Source organism: Vipera ursinii, assembly GCF_947247035.1.
Source record: "Vipera ursinii genome assembly, chromosome: 1".
Classification (NCBI taxonomy): Eukaryota; Metazoa; Chordata; class Lepidosauria; order Squamata; family Viperidae; genus Vipera; species Vipera ursinii.
In genome coordinates this window covers 1,351,998-1,364,029 of record NC_139512.1, presented here as the reverse complement: position 1 = coordinate 1,364,029, position 12,032 = coordinate 1,351,998, and the positions used below count along the sequence as shown (strand labels likewise).

General features: G+C 40.5%; 1 protein-coding gene across 4 annotated transcripts in view; it reads left to right on the top strand.

Moving 5' to 3' along the window:
* MYO9B (myosin IXB) overlaps nucleotides 1-12,032 on the top strand; it is an 83,010-nt gene that overhangs the window by 60,286 nt on the left and 10,692 nt on the right. For all 4 annotated transcript variants that reach the window (XM_083373743.1, XM_083373742.1, XM_083373741.1 and 1 more), the window contains 9 exons: nucleotides 338-468; nucleotides 1,421-1,581; nucleotides 2,030-2,220; nucleotides 3,127-3,225; nucleotides 4,489-4,665; nucleotides 6,807-6,848; nucleotides 7,780-7,891; nucleotides 8,766-8,839; nucleotides 11,351-11,543. In XM_083373743.1, the coding sequence (XP_083229869.1) occupies nucleotides 338-468; nucleotides 1,421-1,581; nucleotides 2,030-2,220; nucleotides 3,127-3,225; nucleotides 4,489-4,665; nucleotides 6,807-6,848; nucleotides 7,780-7,891; nucleotides 8,766-8,839; nucleotides 11,351-11,543 (1,180 nt within the window). The remainder of the gene's footprint in view (nucleotides 1-337; nucleotides 469-1,420; nucleotides 1,582-2,029; nucleotides 2,221-3,126; nucleotides 3,226-4,488; nucleotides 4,666-6,806; nucleotides 6,849-7,779; nucleotides 7,892-8,765; nucleotides 8,840-11,350; nucleotides 11,544-12,032) is intronic.

Here is a 12,032-nt window from a genome sequence, read left to right as displayed (position 1 = left end):
CCAACACATGCTTAGTTTGCTAAGGAAACTGACATTGATTTTGCTATCACAGTTTACAGTCCAGTGCTTGCACGCAGTGATAACAGATGCACTGGATTAAATTGGAAGGTCTTTTTTTTTTGGCTTAGACTAAGGGGGATTGTTACTAATAAGAAAAAAAAGGAACTTTTTGATTAAGAAGCTTTCTTAAATGGTCCATTTTTAAGAGGAAAATCTACAGGTGGGAGATTGGAGTGCACACTTGAAACATTTTTGAGCAGAAGGACATTTATTTTAATTAATGTAATAAAGGAACATGGTCTAAGGCAGGCTTTCATATTTTTCTTCACGTCTGCAGCCATCCCTGGACACAGTAGAAGGTGATGGAAACACCCAGAAAAAAACCATACCAAAGAAAGCTGAGGAGCTACCTGCAACCTTAAGTCCAGTGGGGCTTCCTTCAGGACCCAGCCAACAGATGGATGCCAAGTATGTTTGCCCTATGGACAACTGTGGGTGTCAGGGAGTGACGGGGGCAAAAAAATTTCTAGGTTAATTAGATAAGGTTTTGGAAACTGGGGAAGGGCACAGAGAATTCAGCCAATGCCTTGGTAAGGCCATACCTGGAATACTGCATCCAGTTTTGGTCACCATGATGTAAAAAAGATGTCAAGACTCTAGAAAGGGTACAGAGAAGAGCAACAAAGATGATTAGAGGTCTGGAGACTAAAACATATAAGGAACGGCTGCTGGAATTGGGTATGTGTAGTTTAATGAAGAGAAGGGTGAGGGGTGACATGATAGCAGTGTTCCAATATCTCAGGGGCTGCCACAAAGAAGAGGGAGTCAAGCTATTCTCCAAAGCACCTGAAGGCAGGACAAGAAGCAACGGATGGAAACTAGTCAAGGAGAGAAGCAACCTAGAACTAAGGAGAAACTTCCAGACAGTTAGAACAATTAATCAGTGGAACAACCTGCCTCCAGAAGCTGTGAATGCTCCAACACTGGAAGTTTTTAAGAAGAGACTGGACAGCCATTTGTCTGAAATGGTATAGGGTTTCCTGCCTGAGCAGGGGGTTGGACTAGATGACCTCCAAGGTCCCTTCCAACTTCTTCTTCTTCTTATATTATTATTATTATTATTATTATTGTTGTTGTTGTTGTTGTTGTTATTATTATTATTATTATTATTATTATTATTATTATTATTATTATTAACACGGTTCACTACTTTTTGCAGGCCATAAGTTACCTTCTTCTTAGCTGCAGATACAGAATTTCAGCTTGCATTGTTCCTTGGGCTACTTTAGAGCAAAGTTTGTTCTGAGACACCCAACCCAGCAGCCTCATAGAAGGAGCAATTCTTTTTTTCTTAGCTCAAATCCCAGCCTGCTCTTATTTATGTATGTCTACATCTTCAGCTGTTTTCTATTCTTGTCAGATCTACCTTCAAGAGTCCATTGCGAAGACTCTTGGCAAAAAGAACAGACAAGAAGAACCTCAAAGAGTATTCTGAAGCATTTGAGGATACTAGTGAGAGTATTCCACTCTTCTCCTGCGTGTTGCCAATGGAGCTGACAGTGACACAGAAGGCAACTGAAGGTAAATTTGGATACCTGCTGAATAGTTTGATGCCAAACTTCTATTCTTGTCAAGCCATTGCCGGAAGAGCACCTTGTTCTCTAATGCCTTGGAAGAGCTATTTGCACAAATCAGAGTGGGAAACCACAATCCCCAAGCCTCTTACAACGAGCTACAAACAACACCCTCCCAAGCTCTCCAATGTACAAATTGAACGTTTTTTCTAACTTCTGTGACATTAGCAGAGCAGGATTTTGATGTAGAGAGATGGGAGGAATGGGGAGTAGGAGAAAAAAAATGGATTATGTTACCCTATTTATGATATCCCCAAATTTAAAAGATTCCTCAGCTCTGATGCAGATGAGAATCAGAAACTGTTATCTGAAACCAGCTGAGCATGTTGGTTGTGGGGGGGAAAAAAGGAAGGAAAGCTCTTAATCTTGCATTGTTCCCCCCCCCCCATTTCCAGCTCCCTCTGGGCCTCCTAATCACCCCCAGTTGGAGGAACGCCAGACAAAAGAATTTGGCAAAGCTAAGAGGAACCGTACCATTAAAATCAGCAAAGCCAAAAGGGCGCCAGAGAAATGGAAGGCACCGTTTCTAAGGGAGATTGCAAATGCTAGTGAGCTGAAATATCTGGACGAATTCCTTCTGAACAAGGTGAGAGACGGCAGTTGGGTGTGAAAACCAAGTCAAGCACCCATTTTGGCAATGATAATACATGGAATGTGTAAGTTTCCTGGTAAGTTATATTCTAACTCAGAAATACTTTGTCTAACCCAGGGATTCCTCAAACATTCTCTTCATTTGCAGTATTTACAGTCTGCACAAATTACCAAGGATTCTGGATAGAATCAACAAAATTATAAATAAATAAAAAAAAATAACAGGATATAAATATTTAAAACTCCATTAAGCAATTAAAAACCACACAAGGGCCCAATAACGTAAACTGCCTAAGAGCCTGATATTTACTGAACCAATACTACTTTAGCTAGTTTATGGGACCTTCCAGGGATCTTTCAGGGACCTTCCATTCATCTTAGGGGGGAGTATTCCGTAGACTGGGGCTGATCCAAGCACCATGTGTCTCTTGAAGAGGGGGGGATCCACAACTAGCCCTCATCTGATGAGTAGATTAGAGCAGGGCTTTTCAACCAGTGGTACGGGTACCACCTGTGGTACATTGGCACTTGCCAGGCGGTACGCGACCATCCTAAAAAGTGGTAGCGGGGCTGGGGAATGAGCTGAACTGGTGGCAAGCCTGAGCAAGAGACGGCTGGAGCTGCAAGGCTGTCAGAGCTCAGCGGAAGCGCCAGGATCAGCGCCAGGCTCCAGCTGGAGTTCGGCGCTGATCCTGGCGCTTCTGCTGAGCCCAGAAGAAGCGCCGATCAGCTGGAATGTTGCAGCATCTCCAGGGTCTTGTGATTTACATTCAGATGCTTGACAACTGATTCATTTTTATGACAGTCACAGTGTCCCAGGGTCGTGTGAAGTGAGCTTTTTTTAAAGGGAAGATCACAATATATTTTTCCCCTTTCATTTATTGTTACTCCTTTTTTCCAGATAAATGACCTTCACTCTCAGAAGTCAGCCATTGAATGCTTGTTTTTTGAAGCCACTGAGAAGTTCCGTGGGAATATCAAAACTATGTATTCTGCCCCTGTAAGTAGCTTGTATGTCAAAATGGAGCACCACTGGTTTAAATGAAAGAGAACAGTTTAAAAAGAAAGTTGCCTATTAAATGTTTGCAGAAGTCATTGACAGCTGGGGAAACAGTAGAACAACTTCATTGGTACATGGAGGACTTTTTAAATATTAACTGGAACCTGCGTTAGCAATGATAATGTATTCAGTAGCTAAGCCTTCAGCTTGTAAAGTTTTCGGTTAGTACGTAGGAAATAAGCATTATATTAAATCTTCACTGAAATTCCATTTTTTTCAGTTATAACCATAACAATGTTATTCATTGTAACTATATTCCATTTTTCCTCCAAAAGTTTCAGGTAAATGTATATAGCATCTTTTCCTCCAATTTTCCTATGAAACAACTATGAATTAGGTTGAGCTGAAAAAATAAGAAGTAGCCCAGTGAGCCCAGTATATATATATGAATACTGGATTTCCCCATCCTTGCACAATACCTTCCTCCTAGTACAGGGGTCTTCAGACTTGGCCCTTTTATGACTTGTGGACTTCAACTCCCAGAATTCCTCAGCCAGGGTGCCAGGCTGAGGAATTCTGGGAGTTGAAGTCCACAAGTCATAAAAGGGCCAAGTTTGAAGACCCCCTATCCTAGTACAACTTTTCTTTATATCGCACTAGCTTTCTAAGTTGCTAAATTGATTAATAAGACACTCACTTCTTTAATAGTTCCCCAACATTTTAGATCACAAAATTTATTAAGGCAGCCCTGATGGATCAGATCTAAATTTAATGCAATGCAATAACCCACTAGATCAATGAAATCCCAGAAGCAAAGAATAAAGGGTAACAATCTTTTGCTGTTGCTACCATAAATCTGACATATCAGAGATAGATTGCCTCTGAACAGGGAGGTTTTGTTTAATATCCCAGAGTTACTGTTATGAACCTCCTCCTGCTTTTTAATAAATTCATTTGATCCTCCTTTAAAACTGTTTAACCTCTTAAAATATATCATCCTAAGTTCCATAGTTTAATTATACATTACTTTCCTGAATTTACTGCCTAACTTAAAAGAGTACTGAAGAAGCTTGAATGAGGCTAAGTTTCGAAAGTTACGAGGCTGAAAATTCCAGAACTTTTGGAAAAATGTCTGAATGTGGTAGACACAGGCTGTGCTTATGGTTGAGCTGCATGGAACACAGATGAGGAAACATCCTGATCCCCGCCGTGCTGATGCATCCCTGTTCGACATCCCTCCTTATCTACACCACCTTTCCACAGAATGGGCAGATCCACGTTGGCTACAGAGACCTGATGGAAAACTACCAGCTCCTCGTGGTCAACATGGCAAAACAGAAAGAGGAGAAGGACGTGAAGCTGGTCTTGAATCTTTTCCAGTCTCTTCTGGATGAGTTTGCCCGCAGTTATGCAAGAAAAGAAGAGCCAGAACAACACAAGGTCTCGCATTTATTTCCTTGGAACCTATTTGAGATCTTAATTTTTTTTTTAGTTTTTTTAGTTTTTTGTTTCATGAGTGATTTTTTTTTTGACATGGGCGGTTTTCTTCTAGAATCACTTGAAAAGGGAGTCGCGTATATTATTATTTCTTCATTATTATTTCTACCCCAGCTAGGTCACCTCAGTTCACTTTAATCTAGATAGAATGTTATTTTCCAACTTTGGCAATATCCAGACGTGTGAACTCCGAATCCCAGAATGCCACACCCAGCATGAGAATCCTGGGAGTTTGATTGTTTACTTATTTGTCATATTTATATCGCATTCCATCTCACAATCAAGTAACTCTGGGTGGTGCAGAATAAACTTAAAAACAAAATACAAATTATTTTTATTTATTTATTTATTTTAATTCCATTTATATCCCGCCCTTCTCCGAAGACTCAGGGCGGCTTACAAGCTTAGCAGTAGCCTTCATTCTATGTATATGCCTGCTTATTAGGGGCTTTCACACACACCCCAAGCGGCATTATTACAAAGTCAGCTTAATTGCCCCCAACAATCTGGGTCCTCATTTTACCTACCTGGGAAGGATGGAAGGCTGAGTCAACCTTGAGCCTGGTGGGATGCGAGCCTGCACTAATTGCAGGCAGCTGGTGTTACTTAAGGAGGCATTAGCCCACTGCTCCACCAAGGCAAATTAAATATTATTAATATGAAAAACTTAAATACTGTATATAAAAGCAGAAAAGGCCGCACTGGCTAGAATCTTCCCAATGGAACTGAGTTGAAGTCAAAACATTTGGAAGTTGCTAATCTTGGAAAAACATTATAGAGAATTTTGTATCCCTATTTATAACTTATGTCTGGGGAACATAATCACTTGGTTTTCTTTTTTGATTTTGCTTTTGTCCCTGTTTAATTTTTATCTGTATTATGTTAAGCCTGTCAGTTTCTAAAGCTTTAAGCAGCTGGAAGGAGCTCCTTTAGCCAGTTACATCAAATCTGAAACCACTAGATATAAATTTTATCTTGCTGAAATTCATTGGTAAAGTAACCAGTTTTTAAAGTTACATAAGGTATCTGTGGGGTGAAATGCTCCCATTTCCACGCTTAAACCCCACTGAAAACAGACTGAAATTTGCAGCTGGAACCTGAGAATAAGGTGATGGTTTTTAGGGCACTGCAATTTTCAGCTTTACTGCTGATGTGCAGTAAAATGAAGAATGGAAGTGTAAAATTGGAAAGGCTGCCATTGCTATCCTTAAAGTAATCCTTCTCGGTCCCCCAAATTATTTTTCAGTTAGATTCTTTCTGGCGACATCACCGCATCACTTGCCAAGCCCCCCACAGGCTGATCAGAGAGGTGAATTGCCAGCCCTGGGCCCCAAGGTTGCTCGAGTCTCTCCTTTTCTGGGGGGGAAAAAGTGGAGTCTGTTATTAGAAAAATATGAGAAATAAAAGATCAAGGAGTAGTTTAAGTGCTCCAGATACAGTTCACCTGAGCTACCTGTGATGAAGTGAAATGTCTGTACTTCATCATCATGATACGAAGCCCACCCTTATATGCTTGTGTTCTGATACAGTGTGTACGTTGTGGGTTTGCGTTATGACATGTCTCATCTCTTATTCCTCCTCCCTGCAAATGGACACCTGGGGTGCCAACGGGCCTTCCTGATCTAATGGGTAGGAAATACATGTAGAATTAATATCCCCAGCCGCAGAAATATTTTATAAGAGAAAACGACAAATCAGAAAGCCGTGCAGGAGCCAGACTCTGTTATGCTGCCCTTCAGCTATTGTTTTTGTGAAGATAGGCATTTGATAAGAGATGTTAAATATTCAACACATACAGATGTTCACCATACACCGCCCCTCCTTGTTATTCTGTCTGCTGTCTAACTGCTCAGCATATTCTCTCTGAATCACTCATTCAGTTCCAAAATATAAAAGGGGCGAATGCTGCAGTCTGGCATAGAAGTGGGAATATTCGTCTTGCTTCCCAGAAGCCAAGCATTATTTTTTTTACTGCTGAATGCCAAGAACTGGCCTTTCTTCATTAGAGATCAGCTCTAATGGAAAGCTCAGCTAGAAGAGAAAGGACGTGAAAAAGAATTCTTTTCTTCTTACTCTCCCAACAGCAAAGCAAAGCTCAAAAAAAAAAGCGGAAACAGGAACATGTGGTGAGTCCTTTATGATTTTCAGCATTATAATTAGCCCTTGAATTAGGTGTGGGTTTTGGTGCCGCCCGTCATAAGAACTGTCCCTTATCCCAAGGGTTTCCAAATGTGGCAACTTTAGGACTTGTGGACTTTAATTCTCAGAATTATCCCCACCAGCATGGAATGGAATTCTGGGAGTTGAAGTCCACAGATTTTAAAGTTGCCAAGTTTGAAGGCCCCTGATTTAAAAGAAAAAAAAACCTTACAGTTGAGGAAGAGGAGAATTAAGATGGAAATTATTATGGTATGTTCAGTTTTTATGTTGTGGCATCTCCTGGTGTGGCATGAGCTACTTTTGGGGGAAAGCAAGTCTGACATAATGGGAGGAAGTAACATTCGAAATGCAAAAAAAGGGGAAATTATGTATATGCAGAGGAACCACCAGAAAATGCAAGAACTATGAGGAAATGTGTTTGTAAGGAACTGGATAGGAAGTCCTAGTAGGTCCTAAAGATAAAATCACACCTCTGCCCCAGAGTTACGCCTGGGGAAAAACCCACCATTCTAGAATGCCTGACAGACTGGAATATGTTTTTCAACAGTTGGGATAGAGAATAATGAGTAAGCAGTATTTTTTATTTATTTTATTTTAATTCCATTTATATCCCACCCTTCTCCGAAGACTCAGGGCGGCTTACAAGCTTAGCAGTAGCCTTCATTCTATGTATATGCCTGCTTATTAGGGCTTTCACACACACCCCAAGTGGCATTATTTCAAAGTCAGATTAATTGCCCCCAACAATCTGGGTCCTCAAAAGCAAGATCTGTTTGCAAGATCAGGGTTTTTTTTCTTTATAGTCCTTTGATTCCCTTTTCAATAAAAGACATAATTAAAAATACAAGTTTAACAATTAAATGAGGTGGATTCAAATATTTGTGTGACTGTTTACAGATTGTGGAACTCAATGGCCATGTTTTTGTGAATTACCAAGTGAACATCTTACAGTCTTGCGAGCAGTGCTGTTCCTACATTTGGCCCATGGAAAAGGCTTGCCTTTGCAGCAGTAAGTGTGAGCTTAGAAGACCTGGGGTTGCTTTAAGCAGCTCTGGGTTTTTCTCATTGTAATGAGCCTGTTCATTTACAGTGGCATAGTATTGTGGGTTGGGATTAGGGAGATAAAACTGTCGTTGCTAGTAATAGAAACTCTTCTTCTGAACTGGACTAGGAAAGAGGGCTCTCATTTACCACCTTCCAAAAATGGAAGCATTCTTATTCCTCAGGTTTCCCCAGTGTGGGGCCCTCCTCCTAATTATGCAACTCCTAGAATTCCCAGTGTACCTGGAAGGCCCAGAGTACAGAAAGTTGATCTGCACCACAATGGTTGTATGCAGAAAAGTCAGTTTTGCTTTCTCTGGGCTTGCTCTTTCATTTAAAAATTCCTTATCATCTTTATCTCGATGAGAAATAGGTGGTGTGTTTTATTTTCCTTGTCCTTTATCTCTCAGAGAAATTAGCATTTTTCTTCCATGTTGCAAACACCATTTGATTAAAGCTTTGTCTCCACAAAAACCAATGTGGAAGGAGACTTTTTTGGGGAACAAAAAACTGATTTTTTTAATTAGTTTAATTTAAGTTTTTTTTAATCCCAATTTTATTTATAAATCACTCAAAGTGGTGAACATAGCTCATACTCCTTCCTCCTCCCATTTTTCATACTATAACAATAGTGTGAGCTGAGAGGTGACTGGCCAGCTTTCATGCCTAAAGTGGGATTAGAACTCTTGGTCTCCTGGTGATTGGCTGAAAATCACCAGCTGACTTTCACGCCTAAGGCAGGACTCACAGTCTGCTGGTTTCTAGCCTGGTGCCTTAGCCGCTAGACCAAACTGGCTCTCTTTAACAAGCCTTCTTTGTCTGTTTTCTCTTCCCTCTTCTAGTCTGTAAGCTGACCTGCCATAAGAAGTGCCTGTCCAAAATCCAAAGTGGATGTACATCCTCACAAGCAAAAAAAGTAGGTCATAGCCCAAAAGCAAAGAAAAAACAGAGACTGGAATTCAGCCCCAACAGAACTAAAGTTCTGCCACTGGATTTCAGTAAAGGCTCTGAGACCATGCCATCATCTGGACTAACATTCTGCTTCCAAAAGCAACCAACCAAGTGTCTCCTGGGAGCCACTCAGCAAGGGGCTAAAGAAAGTAGTCCCACTTTTCCTGTCAAAAGTATACTACTTCTTAATTATGAATGTTCATCTCTTAGTTTTCATACTGTTTGCTGAAGCATTTGATTTGATATTGATTTATATAGCTGCCAAACTCACTTACAGAACATGACTTTAGGCGGTTTACAATAAAAATAGATAAAAGGCAGGTACATACAGCTAGTCTTGCTCAGGTGGACCTGAAGCCTATTGTGCCTCATTCAGACCCCTCAGAGTCTCCAAGCATGAGATAGAATCTCCACAGCATCATTCAGACAACCTGGGGTGGAGTTATAAAACTGAGTATCACCAGCATACTGATGATACCTCATCCTAAATGGTCGTTTATCAGCTTCATATGCACACCATTAATTTATCTAACGCTGAACGAGAAGAACTATACCGATAAAGACTGTAAAAAGCTACTGAATCCAGGATCCCCTTTTCCATAGAAGCCAATGTTTTTACACATGATGCATTATTATAGATAGTGATTTGATACTATTAGTAGTGAACACTATTCTGTTTCTCCACCATTACTTTTCAAAGCCATTCAGCCGATGGCTATTTTTTTATCAGATAACCATTGTTCTGTATATTAGCAAAATGCTTTAGCGTGGTTTTAACAAAGTAGTTCTATCTGGCCTGCTTCAGTTAGCAGAATCCCCTCTTATTAATAAATAGTCCTCCATTCAGGAAAGAGCATTCACATATAGAAACTTAACTGGAAGAAAAAAAATACCTTTCTGCTTGTTTTCTTTCTGAAATGAACTTTTGGCCATTTAACCTGAAATAGCTCACTACTTACAGTAGTGGCCAAAATTGTGGAAACCTTTCGGGAAAAGTGTATATTTGAGGTTTGATGGCTAACAAACACCACTTTTTTTTGGAGTAGTACCATAACATTATATATCAATGGAAAGATATTTTAATCAAAAATGTAATGCAATAACTTTTCTGAAGGATTTGCTATTAGAATAGCAGTTATAAAGAAGAAAAGTGAAACACATAGGAAAAATGAGATATACAAAAATTATCACCATAGAAAAAAATGAGATATACAAAAATTATCACCATGTCAGTTAATACTTAGTTGGATAACCTTTAGCATGAATTACGGCCTTACAACGTCTTCCCATGGAGTGAACCAAGCCCTTTAGTTCTGCAGCTGCTATTATGTGAAACCAAGATTGAGTGATTGCTTCTATTAACTGGGTTTTATTGCTGGGTCGCTTCTGACTAAGAAGTTTCTTTAGTCGGCTCCATAGGTTTTCAGTTGGGTTAAGGTCTGGGCTACTCCCAGGCCATTCCAGCAGTGGAATATAATTATATTGAAACCACTTTTTGCACACAGCAGCAACATGATATGGAGCTGAATCCTGTTGAAATATAAATGCTTCATTGTCTTGGAAAAGATCATGTGCGGAAGGCTTCAGTTTGGGCTCAAGTATTTCTTTAATGTATTTTTGGCCATTTATATTCCCATTAATCACACAAATTCTGCCCACACTTTTTGATGTCATACAACCCTTGATCATAACACTGACTGGGTGTTTCATGGTATATGTAATGCAATCAGGATGCAAATCTTCTCCGATTCTTCTCCTTATGTATTTTATGCAATCACTGCCAAACAGGTAACATGGGTTTTAGCCCAGTTGAGTCTTTTCAACCTTTGTTTGAGATATAAAAGTGATTTATTTCATGGAATTCTACATTTTAGGCCAAATTCCTGCAGTCTGTGCCGAACAGTCCTTGCACTCAACTTCACATTGCATTGCACCATTTCGTCTTGTATACACCCAGATGATTTTCTTCTGTCACGTAGGCAGAGTTTCTTAATTCTTCTATCACATATATAATTTTATGGTACTACTCCAAAAAAAGTGGTGTTATTAGCCATCAAACCTCAAATATACACTTTTCCCAAAACATTTCCACAAATTTGGCCACTACTGTAGACTTATATACCGCCCCATAGTCCTTTACAGTACTCTGAGCAGTTCACAGAGTCAGCATATCGCCCCCCACCCCAACAATCTGGATTCTCATTTTACCGACCTCTGAAGGATGGAAGGCTAAATCAACCTTGAGTCCTGTCAAGATCAAACTCCAGGCTGTGGGCAGAGTTAGCCTGCAATACTGCATTCTAACCACTGAGCCCAGGGCTCCTTTTACTATTATCAGAAATTATATAATCCAGGTTTATCTGTGTACCTGCCGTTCAAGAGAGCTGAAGCTTTAATTGCAAACTCTGCATTCCTCATTTGTATGAAAAGTATGTGTCACAAAACCATTAATCTCATCTTCCGCTTCTGGTCATAGGGTGACCAAGACCCAGAGCCACGTCACTTTGGGGTTAGTGTCAGTGCCCTGACTAGCGAGAAGAATTCAGTCCCAATTGTCATGGAGAAGCTGCTGGAATATGTTGAGATGCATGGACTCTATAGCGAAGGCATCTATCGGAAGTCGGGATCAGCAAACCGCATGAGGGAGTTGAAGCAGTCCCTGCAGTCAGGTAGGGATTGAAGTGCTTCTTCCCCCAGAATGCTTGGCAGAATTCCTGCCTGCGGGCTGTCCTCCTCGGGAGACGGAGGAGAAGGAAAGGACACACGCAACAGCAAAGCATGGCCACCATTAAAGAAGTTAAATCAGGAGGGGAAAAACTAAGCTGCAGAAAAATCAGTCTTACCAGGCCTGAAAGGTCCAGAGTAGGAGTGACTAATATATATTAGACTATAATATATCTTTCATATCAGCAGCTACGGTGCTGGGCTATTTATTTATTTGGCATATGGCGATGTTACATTAGCCAGGAGACTACAGTGTGAGTACAAACTGGTTGTTTGGCTGCCGAAGAGTGCTAATCCATTCAGTTCACACTCAAGCACTATCCACAATGCACCACAGGGGCCAAGCTAGTTCCACGCTCAGTTCTGGCCCTGACTGAATTTGACTACAACAGCAATTGAAGGTCCACACCTTGCCAATTCCTGCACTAGGGGGA